Source organism: Marmota marmota, unplaced genomic scaffold, assembly GCF_001458135.2.
Source record: "Marmota marmota marmota unplaced genomic scaffold, marMar, whole genome shotgun sequence".
NCBI lineage: Eukaryota > Metazoa > Chordata > Mammalia > Rodentia > Sciuridae > Marmota > Marmota marmota.
The window spans coordinates 12,443,557-12,455,646 of NW_026000153.1; the positions used below are offsets into that span (position 1 = coordinate 12,443,557).

Genomic DNA, 12,090 nt, shown 5'->3' on the forward strand with positions numbered 1-12,090 from the left:
GTACTATGTTATCTGGATTAAATTGGTCTATGCTGGGGTTTGGATATGAGCAATTTTTAAAGTCTTCTCATAGGATTCTATTGAGACTTGTGATCAGGGACCTCACAAATAGCTGCACAGGTTGTTCCCTGAATGATTCCAGTATCGACACCACCTGTGACCTGACTGTGCTCCCTGAAGTTCAGCCCTGAGGAAATCTGATTGGAGCTATTGGCACAGTGGAAAGAATATTGGTATCTAGCTCTGGATTTAAGTGATGGTTTTCTCACTTACTAGCTACAAAGAGTGAGCAAATTATGGAACCTCAGTCCTACCATCTTTAATGAGATTGATAATATTTTTTTTTTTGTGGAAGTGAGAATTAAATAATAAGATGACTCCATAACACAGGTCCTCTGAACCCTTAGAGACTCGGTGCTCTTCCAAATCCAGGAAAAGCCTCGAAGAGCCTATTAGGGCCTCGCTGAGATCAGACCTTTTCTGGAGCATTTGATTCTCTTCAACAATATATAACTTTTCTCCAGTCTGGATTCTTACAGTCTGACAGGCTTTGCTGAAAAGATGTGCAACCTACCATGTATTGCTTTAAATGTCCTGGTCAGCCTGCAGTTATGTCAGTTGTCACATGGAATTCATTTCAGCCAGCATTTTTTAAGCAGTTTTTCAGAGACCATTATTTGTATTTTGTATTTTCTGATTTTTTTTCTCGATAGTTTTAATCTGGAGAGTAAATAAATTGAGGGAGGCTTCTGAAGAGTTTTTTTTTTTTAATTGTTGAATTGTTCAGTGGATTTTTTTTTTTTTTGTTCTTCTTGGAAGTAATTATTGGAATCCTGCCTCACAAATTATTCTTTCAATTCTGGTGACAGAAAAAAAAAATTGTAAAGTCCTAATTAGCCTTTGAGTTAATTCCAAGGCAGTTTGTGCTAGTAAAATAAACAATGCTCTGAAAATAAGTTTTCGGATTCACATTGAGAAGAACAAAACACAAATTCTATTATTCTCCATTTCTGCTCAGAGTTCTGAGGTGGTGGTTGAGGGTTTCTCATGGTATTTCAATTTCTTCTCGAATAAGTTAAGCAGATTAGCTGAACTGGCTACTGTCAGCCCTTAATTATTCACTGAATTGGATAATGACTGGCAAAGCAGACATTGTGATTGATTAACCAATTACGAAGAAATGCCTGCATGTTGCCGTTTAACAAGAATCAGCCTTGTACATCAAAACCCATATGACCCCCACGCACAGGGCTGCCAGATAAAAATATTGTACCAGACATGCTTACACTAAAAATTTAGTCCCATTTCATCTGAAATTTTAAGTTTTCCTGAATATCCTATATCTTTATTTGCTTAAACTGGTAAACCTCGATGTAAGTGATTTTCCTCCCCTTTATTTCCACTTATCAAATCAATAATATCTTCCATGCATTGCATCAGGGTGAATGATGAGCAGGCTAGCAAGCAGAGGGAGGGGGAAAGGACCACACCTTCTCCCTCTGACCAATCCTTTCTTACTGCCAGGGTCTCCAGCATTGGGGATGATATTGTTCTTTAAAGTTCTCCTTTTATCCTTCCTCTTCAGCTGGGGCTGATTTGCCATCAGAGTCTAAGTCAAACATTTAAATCTGCAACCATTTATTTAAACTAAGCATTCTATTTGCTGAATAAGTGTCATTACAAGGAGGACAAATTAGGGGGGATGACTAGTAATGGGGATGATCTTAACATTTATTGAATACTTGGTAAGTCCTGGGGATGGAACTACGTGCTTGGCATGCATCAACTCGATTAGTACCCCCATCAGAGGCACTATTACCCCATCTTACAGACAAGAAAACTGAGGCTTAGTGAAGTTGAGCCCCTTGCCTGAGGTCACATTCTTAGAAAGCAGAGGGGTAGGAGAATGAAATCTCCTCCTGAATGGTCTACTGGAGCAGTGGTTCTCAAATGGGGTGATTTTACCCTCCAGAGGACACTTGGCAATGTCAGGAGACATTCTTAGGCCTCACAGCTTGGGGAAGGGGGGATGGTGCTGCTGGCATCTAGCAGGTCGGGGACAGGGATATTGCTAGACAGTACAAAACACATAACAGCCCTTACAACAAAGGATTATCAACCCGAAATGTCTGAGGCTGGAAACCTCTGCTACAGAAAGAAGGCAGGAGGAGAAAGTGGAAGGAGCTCAAGTTCCTACTTCTACCCCAATGCACGGTAGCATGTGGTGGGCTTGTATCCAGAGTAGCCCTTGCCTTTGGGGTGTGAAAGCAGGGCTGTGAGAGGTCAGGATGGAAAGGGAAAGGCTGGCATTCTATCCTCTGATTGCTTACCATGGTGGAGGATTTCTTGACAATTTGTCTTGCCTTCTCTAGTGTAAATTTCCATGATTCCTATAAAAGCAAAGTTAGACAACATTATAACTTGTTTCGTCTTTTCTTTCCATGCCTTTCCTAAAGTAAGATTTTTTTTGTCCATACGTTTGCAATAAATAAACTATTACATATGTTATGATAAAATAATTCACAAGAAAGCAAATTTGTGTCATTAAAGACTTTAGTCTGTACCAGAGGCTGTGCTAAATTCTTTGCAAACATTATCTTTCTCAATCGTCACAGAAGCCCTAAGAGATAGGACCATTTTATAGATGAGGAAATTGAGATGCAGAAAAGCTAAGAAACTGGCTCAGGGTTGGATAACTAGAGTCTGACAGAGAGGTGATCTGAACCTCTGCTGCCTACAGCTGTGCTACACTGATCTCTCTGGTAACTGGTCCTTGTATCTAGCAGCCCCACCAGTAGGAGGCTGTGAGCAGCCGCTCCAGTGTCTTGTGCCTCAGCACTGAAGAATGGCTACTATCACTGCCATCCAGCTCACATTCTTCTCCCACTCACCTCCTCCTTTCCTAGTTCAATATCCTCACTCCTCTTCCAACCATTTCCAGAGCTTCTGTCAAGCATACAAATATTGCAAGCACAAACAGTAAGTTCATTATTACCAACAATGTTTGCTATGAAAAACTCTAAGGACCACTATGTTTGTGTACTTGCAGGAGGCTGGGAGAAACGTAACCCAGGAGTGGGGTGGGGCTGGGGAGGGTTGGCTGCAGCACTGCTTCTCAGAGCTTTTATCCCCCACTCAGTGCATACAGGCCTGCCCTGCCTGTCCTTTCTTGGCCTGCTCCTGGGACAGTCCTAGGGTAATCCTCTGCTAAATAATTGATGGATACACTGGGAAACTGTTTTTTTTTTAATTATTTTAAAACATTTATTTATTGCTCCCTTTTTGGTTATACATGTCAGTAGAACCCATTGTGACATAATTATACAAGCATGGATTATATCTTATTCTAGTTAAGGTCCCAGTCTCATGGATGTACATGTTGGTGGGATTCACTGTGATGTTTTCATCTATGTACATAGGAAAATTATGTCACATTCATTCCACTATTTTTTCTTTTCCTTTATTTTTTTTCCTTTATTTTTCTTTTCATTATTTGTATCTCTCCCAAATCAGCAGGGAAGCTGAGATTTGAGGGTGAGTGCCATAGTTATCACTACGGGTAAGCTGAGAATGTTGTCCCAGTACATATCAACTCGATTAGTCCTCCCATCAGAGGACACTGTTATCCTCTAGACACAGCTATTTTTCAACCAGCACAGCAGTGTTTCAATGTTCTTAGAAGCATATCCTATACCAGGAGATCCTGGCAACCAAGCCTACCTAGAGAATGTCTGGATGTAGAAATAGGGCTTTTGGGATAGAGGGTCATCAAGAGAAGTTCTCTTGGGAGATGTTGGCCTTTGCTGCTAACGGATGTTCAGGGCTCAGGTCTTTACTGAACTCTTGTCTGTTCCTCACCCTTTAAGCTTTCTTTCTCCGCTCTGGCGCCATGTGGTACTCTGACAACATCACCCATGTTGAATGAAAATGTCAGAAGAGGAGTGTTATGGTTTGGATATGAGGTTTCCCCCAGAATTTCCTTTGTTAACACAAAAATGTTTGGAGTTAAAGTGATCAGATTATGAGAAACATAACCTAATCAGCATATTCAAGTTTGAATGGACTAACTGGCTGGTAGCTGTAGGTAGGCAGGGCATGCCTGGAAGAAGTAGGTCACTGGAGGCGTGCCCTGCAAGGGCTCATCTTCCCCGCAGCCCTTTCCCCTTTCTCTCATGCTTCCTGGATGCCATGAACGGAGCTGCACTCCTCCACCATGCCCTTCTGCCATCATCTTGGCCCCGGAGCACTGGAGTCAGCCCACCATGGACTGAACCTTTGAAATTGTGAGCCAAAATAAGCTTTTCTTCTTCTAACTTCTTGTCAGGTATTTTGGTCACAACAATGTAAAAAAGAATAAAATAAAGAGAGAAGTGTCCAGTGTGAGATGGAGTTGTTAGAGAATCTTCCAGGAGGAGCTTCTGGAAAGAAGGCCTCAGAGTCAGCCTCAGCTCATCCTCCATAGCAGACTCTGAAACCATTTCAAATTATATTCCTTTTGTTCAAATTATATTCCTTTTGTTCAAGCTCAAAGGACAGCAAACCCTGTCTCTAAGGTCAAAGGCAGCAGGTTGGCTAATAGCCAGAATGTACAGAAATGACTGGAGAATAGAAGATATTCTCTCTGGGGGAGTTGGTTGCCAGGATGCCCTGGTACAGGGTGTATTTTTTAGAACATTGAAACACTACTGTGCCAGTTGGTGAGCAGCTATATGCCTTCTGAGTGTCCCCTACCTTTTACCTGGCCACCCAACCTCTTCCTAGGACTCCCCAACCTCCTTGTGATGGTTCAACTAAGGGGTCAGTATGATGATACCACACACCAGGCACCTCTGGCTGTGTTCCAACATTGCATCCAGCATCTACTCTGATCTGTTGGCAAGCAGATATAAAAAAATTCGATGACAGTCCTCACTTTTAAAACATTGATGTCTTTTAACAGAAAGCCTGTTTAGGGGATGGCCCCATTCAAAAACAATTACTTTGGCTTTTTCTGGAAGTTCTCCTGTCGTATATAATAAGCCTCTCTGACATGCTCAGTGTAACAGGGACCAGATAAAGAGCTAATTTCTCTTTTGGCTACTCTTGTTAGTCTCAAGCTCATTCCCCACATATGGGAACTTGAAGGGTGGTATTCATTCATCTTCATTATGTCCCCTGCCTCTCTGTCTCAAACTGTTGCCTTGCATTCTGAGACCCCATTTAAACATCTACAGTGTCCAGTATGGTACCTGATACACAAAGTAGGTGCTTAATATATAAGGAAATAAAAAGTGAAAGAAAACACATATGCTATTAACTCATTCAAGGAAAATAGGCCACCAGATTTCATACACACAGGAAAGACAATAACAACAACAACAAACTTGCAAAGGAATGTGCCATACGAATTTTGGATGAGATTTTTTTCCTTTTTGTTCTTTTCTGTATTTTATACATTTTCAAGAATGAACACCAATACAATAAAAAATAGTTTGGTCTAAGTGAAAGGAAGACCATTAGAGTAGAGGAGGCAGATCAGGGGGAGGGAGGAAGTAAGGGAAGAGTAATATTGGGGATCAAAATGGAGAAAATTATGCTAATGCATTTATGAATATGTCAAAATGAACCCCACTATTATGTATGACTATCATGTGCTAAAAATAAAAAAGAGAAAAAATGCCTTTGGTTCAATCCATGTGGCTTTTATTTCTTATTGATAAAGAAAATTATGTGCCCATAGCATAGATATACCAGTGAAGGCCCTGAGGATATGGTGGTGAAGGACACAGACACCTCTGTTCTCCTCAAACTTCCAGTCTGCTAGGAGACTGACCTTGAACAAGCACAGAAAATAGAAGTGAGACAAAGCTAACGTCCAAGAGGGCTTCAGTAATATCTTCCTTGTAGAGGATGTCTGGATCCCTTTGAAAGAACCAATTCAATTTTAACCAACTCAGTTCTCCGGGGCTCAATGTTGGTTGGGGGATGAAAACAAACAAACCAACCAACAAACAATAAAAACACATCAGGGCAAGAGCCACCCTGGAGGCCTTGACCCACCCTTAGTGCTGGGGTGTGATGGGTTCTGTCTATGGTCTTCCTGATAAGTAGCGGATGGACGTGAGCCATTGGAACACAAGGCTAAGGGGATAATTCTGTAAACTGGGTTACAAGTCAGACCTCCATACATTTTCTATTAAAAAAAACCAAAACCATTTTATCCCAAAAGCAATTTACCTAAAGCCACTCCAGCCCTGCTCTGACTTAAATCAATGGGATATGCCACATCCCCTGACAAACAACCTATTATCTGCCCAGCTATTCTCAGGGCCAAGAAATGCTGGTCTAAAGAATCTGTTGTGTCTATGAAGAGAATACAGGTTACTCTGAAGGGGGACTTCCGTGACCTTTATATAGCCCAAAGACTCCATGGCTCAGGAGGACAGGATAATTAAAAGCAAAGCCCATGTGAAATCTGTAAGAACAAGTTGCAATTAGAACCAGAGAGCCTGGACCAGAGCAAACTAGAGTGCCTTTCAATCTTTAGCATGTCATGATAATAGTAAAATTCTGCCTCTGGCCCATGGATCTTGCTAGGGTATCTGTGGGTAAGACCATGTGCAGTAGGGACTTAAAGATCAGATGCAATCTTACTGTCATTCAAGAGTGGGGAGGTGTTACCTGGCGGGACTCTCTAGAAACTTCCCTAACTCTCCTCACTAAAACCAGGGAACAAAGGGGAGCCAGTTGCTCTCTCAGAGACAGCCCACACTCTCCCTTGAGGGTGTTTTTCTTTCTTTTCTAGTAAACTCTGTTATACTTCTATAAATACTTCATGTCTTGCCTGAAATTTTCTCCTGAAAGAACACAAAAACTGAGATATGTAATGTAACCCCTGAATTACCCCAGTAACATTCCTAGGAGGCTGAGGGCAGGTGGTACATGTGGGGTAGGTGTTGGGGAGCAGAGGCTGGGGCTGTAGGGAAACACACCAATCTGTGTGAAGGACGGAGTCAAAGCATCCAGGAACAGGAACAGCATCATGGGCCCAGATGTGGATCCCAGCTCACCCATGTACTGAATACCCACTTACAAATTCCAATTACAATGACCAGAAGGAATTCTAGATTTCTGCTGAAAATTGGAGAAGGGCAGGAGGACCAACTAGAAAATTTAAAGCATTTCTGCAAGAGGCAGTTTGGGTAACACCAAAGTGAAGCAAAGAGGGAGTGGCTAGGTTTTCAACACATTCATGGGGATTAAGTGTGTCACCATTAGTGGGCCCAAGGAGGTCTCTGCAGAGGCAGAGGAGACCACTATTGAAATCTTCCAGGCTTTTGACATGTTGCAGAAGAAAAGAATTTAAGGGCACACTAGGTGTTCACTTTATTGGAAAGTAAAAGGTGAAGATGCACATGCTCAGAGCAGAATGCGAGTTATCTCCAGAGTGAGAAAGAGTGCTTTGGGGGACTCAGGTTCCTCTTTTAAAGGAAACTTTGTAAGGGGTGGGCATGAGAGGGTATGTGGGGATGGCATCAGCCCAGTGATCACGAAACGATTTACAGTGACCTGGGCACCCTCAGTATTTTTGGTCAATATTGTATCTTCTATCTGATCAAAAGATAATGGTGGGAATGTACTCCATGTTATAGATTTCTTAAACTATCATATCTCCCTGTGTTGTATCTATTCTAAAAATATATATGTTAGCACATTGCATAGGCTAATTAGCAGTGCACAGGGCGATTTTTCTAACTGAGTAAATTTACAGTAAAATTTAAGATTTATAGATTTCTTAAGGATCTGGGAACTACAGGCCTGGGAGAAAAATTGGCCTGGGGATAAAAGATGAAGAACTTTAGCAGAATGCTTTCAGATTAATGCTTTTTCTTCTTTTTTTTTTTCCCACGTTCTACCCATCTTTTATTTCTTTTCTATCCCACTTCAGGTGAAGGGTCCTGTTAGCATTCCTAAGCCTGGAGATGCACACACAGAGGGGTAGGGGGTACATGTGGTACATCATGAGATGCAGAGGAGCTCTCAGATCTAGAGTCTGTTGCAGCCAGACAACTCTGGCCTCAGCAGAGGCTGTCCTCACCATTGGCCCTCAGCAGAGGCCGTCCCTGGTATTTCTGGATGGCAGTAGTGACGAACATCTCTTGCAGTTGTTTCTACATAAGATTGGGAAAGTGGCAGTTGACTTTATCGAACAATGAAGTAAGCAGGGTAGGGAAGCACCAGGAGCCACCCTCGGCTCCACCCCTGCTCATCACTTGAAGCTAGAAAGGGCTCCTGCCTGGCTGACTTGAAGTTGTGGCAGTAGCTTAGAAAAGGGCCCTCAAGAAGCTAATAGCCATGAAGTGCCAGAGGCTGGGTGAGGAAATCAGTGATTTGATTTCAGGTGTAGAATGGCATTAGGCAGGTGCTGGGGTGACTACTTACATTATGCTGGGGGCTTGGGAAAGCTTCTTAGAGGCCATGTGGCTTGAGCTGGGGTTTTGCTCTCATCACCCCAGAAATTGCATATCCTTCCTGTTTTATAGCAGGCTGCACTCAGATGCTGGGCAGCTCGGTTAAGATCATTTAGTGAGTTGGCAAGGTCGGTCAGGAGTGAAGCCTGGAGCTTTCACTCTTCAAATCTGTGCGCCTTCCCCCTTTTCTATTGTAATCTCAATGAAAACAAAAATGGAATCTCTGGACTTGGAAACTGAGGGCGGATCATGGATTCAGAGGGACCTACCTAGGACCTGCCATCCTGGGAGGCATCCCACTGGACAATTTTCCAGCTGCAACACTGATGTCTTTCTTATATCTTCCATGTCTCTGAAGCTCTTAGGACCAGGTGCTCAGTGCTGTCATTTTAGGGTCTCAGTGGTACAGTACCCAGGTTGGGGAGGCAAGGACCTGTGGACCTGAATTCACAAGACCATTAAAAAGACTAAATGGAGACTGGGAAAGGGCTGTGGTTTTCAGACATTCCTCATTCCTTTATTCTGTCAACCTTCCTGCTTCCAAGGCAGCGTGGCAGGTACTAAAGTAAGGAGTGTTACCATCCTCATTGATGGGGCGGGGGAACAAGACAGGCACACGTGGAGTATATCACAATGATGTAGGAAAACAGGAAAGGAAGGCTCCACCAGGAAAAAGGGAGAGGTGAGAAGGCTTCAGGAGAAAGCAGCCCTTGTGCTGGGCTTCCAAAGGCAGAAGTGAGTGGAAAGGGGAAGAACATTCTAGGCAGAGGGGACATCATAAGAGTCTGGAGATGGAATATTTGGGCTACAGTGTGATGAATAATCCAGACATTCTGGCTTCACAAAGAGAAGCCTGGAAAAGTGGATGATGGTCAGAGAGTGGGAGGTGTGAGGCATTATGATCAAAATGTGGTCTTTATTTCATAGGTAGCTGTTTTCTACTAAGAGCTTTTGAGCAGGGGTGTGTCGGGTTTAGTGACAAATACAAGTTAAGAAAATTAAAATTGAAGAAAGATCAAAGCACCATTTCCTCCCACAGTTACTAATTCAAAATGCATTATTACCAACATAAAACAGAAAATGTAAATAAAAGCCTACTCATTTTTTTCCCCCAGAAGGAAATGGATGTAAAAACTCAGAAACATTTGGAAAAGTTACTTGGTTTGCTTGTCTTAGTGATGAGCACTTTGCAAGGAAAAAAAATAAAAATAATTGTTATTTTTCTTTGGTAACCTTTAAATATTGGCAACTTGATGTTTGTCTTCATTTATAAGGTATAAGGACTACTATTTCATGTTACAAAAAATAAAAAATAATTGTGTAATTCTAATGAGTGGTTGGAGAGAAAGTTTGGAAAGGGATGGTGAGCTGGGTAGAAAAATTTGGTGCCTGGAAGACAGAATGATGTTTCTGGCTCAGCTAAAGCAATGATCTGAGGCATAAGCAGGTTTTTCACCAACAATGAGGGACTTGGTTCTGGAAACTTCTATTTGATCCTGCCATTTGTTATTGTCAAATCTTTTCAGATGCTCATTACTTTCTTCATTTGATTCTCATGTTTCCTTATTCCATCTTCAGATCCTTTTTAGAGTCTACTTATTTCACATCCTCATGAGTGGATTACTGAGAAAGTATCACACAGATCCACACAGCTATATGTCCTCATCCTGGGTGTTTATGGTCCAAAGAACCATGGATGTTAGATTGGATTTCTTCACTCAAGAGCTGGGAACGTGACCAAGGGAAGATGAAGGCAGTTTATGAAAGAGAAAGAAGATCCTTTGCCCCTTATCAGGGCACACTGTAGCATGTAGCCATGGGGGCTAGCTAAAGCACTTTTGTCTAGAAGGATTCAACAGTCCATCCAAACTAGAGACAGACCAAAATCTTCAGGCCAGAGGAGATGCTTGCTGACTATGGACTGATGACATAGGTTAAAAGTGTGTCCTACCAAAACTCAAATGTTGAAGTCCTAATCTTTCTATGCCCTAAAATGTAATCTTATTTGGAAATAGGGTCATTGTAGAGAGAATTGGTTGAGATGAGGTCATACTGGAGTAGAATGGACCCTAATCTTCTCTGGGACTGATGTTCTTATAAGTAGTAGGACATGTGAAGAGAAAAAGATTTGTGTCCGAGGAAGATGTTGTGAAGACACAGGGAGACGCCACTTAAAAGGAACAGCAAAGATTGCCAGTAACCACCAGAGCAGAGAAGCAAGGGTGTCCTGAAGGGTCACTCTGCTAACACCTTGATCTTGGATTGCAACCTTCAGAACCAGGAGACAATAAAATTTCCCCAATATGTGGTGCAGCCTCGGCAGACTATTGTAACTTCTCTCACTCCAAGAGAGATGATGATGGTTCTTGACTCTGACCCAAGAATAGTTGGGATGATGATGGAAGAGCAAGGGCTAAGCACATACTGCTATCAGTATCTTGGGCAAAGGGTGCCCTGGTGGGGCTCATCCTCTGCAGAGCATCAGCCAAAATGGCAGCTTAAGGAAAAGAGAAAAGTCAAATCTAGCAGTTCAAATGTGGACAAAATTTCTATCTTTAGTTGAAACTCTTAAAGTATTGTATTGATCATTATGTCACAGTCTCCACTGTTAATTGACATTTAAGATAAATTTGGATCACAGAGTATTTGTGGGTTTGAGTCCTGTTTTTGTCTTTTATTAGTTGTGGGTCTTGGGGCAAGCTACTTGAGCATTCTGAGCCTAAGTTTTCTCATCTGTGAAATGGGCATGAGCATAGCATTGTGGTGAGATTTGAACAAGACATGCATATAGTAAGCATGGAATTAGTATCCATGATAATTGGTGTTTTTATTTTTGGATGTTATGTTACCAATAGACAACTGTCGAAATTACAATAATTACAACATCAACCTACATAAATGCAAGCAAGCTGTTTTTCAGTGATATTGAAAACTTCCCTGAGAAGAAAGTTTTATTTTCCACACATCAAAGATTAGAAATCCAAGACTTGGAGAGATTACAAAATTTAACCAGGGCATGTCTGCAAGCAGAACCAAGATTGATACTCAGGTTATTAGACCCCAGCACATTTCCCACCATTGCTACACTGCAAGAATAAAGTAGGCTTGACATTTTAACCTAAGCAAGAAATTCTGACCAATGAGGTTTCACAGGAGAATGGAGAATGTAGCTTCCAGGGAGTAAAAATGATTTAATGCAAAAGGTCAGATAGGGAGACATGTGTTCCTGATGTCAAGAAGCCACTCACCTGAGTGGAGAGTCATGTGCCCTGGGCATAGGCATGGTTGTAAGCACAGGATTGGTAATGAAAGGAGAAAGGCATGTCTTTTCCAATGGTCATTTCTTTGCACAACATTCATTCATTCACAAGTTCTTATTGAGCATCTTTTCAATGTTGCTTGATGTACTCTTTGTTAGGGGCATAGCAGTGAATGAGACTTCAAGGATTTTTCCAATCAGGAGAGAGAAATCAACAGTAAACTAATTAGAAAATAGTGTGGAAAGTGTTGAGTAGTAGTTACTACTACCCCTCTTTTATAGATGAAGTAAGCTGAGACTCAGAGTGAATAATACCTTGCCTAAAGTCACAGAACCAGTGAGCAACACAGTCTAGATTCAATTCAGGCTCATTTGGAACTT

At 41.9% G+C, this 12,090-nt stretch overlaps 1 protein-coding gene across 2 annotated transcripts in view; it reads right to left on the bottom strand.

Moving 5' to 3' along the window:
- The window catches only part of Aoah (acyloxyacyl hydrolase), a 213,642-nt gene that overhangs the window by 117,596 nt on the left and 83,956 nt on the right, over positions 1-12,090 (bottom strand). For both annotated transcript variants that reach the window (XM_015490228.2, XM_048786464.1), the window contains exon 5: positions 2,331-2,390. In XM_015490228.2, coding sequence (XP_015345714.1) covers positions 2,331-2,390 — 60 coding nt within the window. The remainder of the gene's footprint in view (positions 1-2,330; positions 2,391-12,090) is intronic.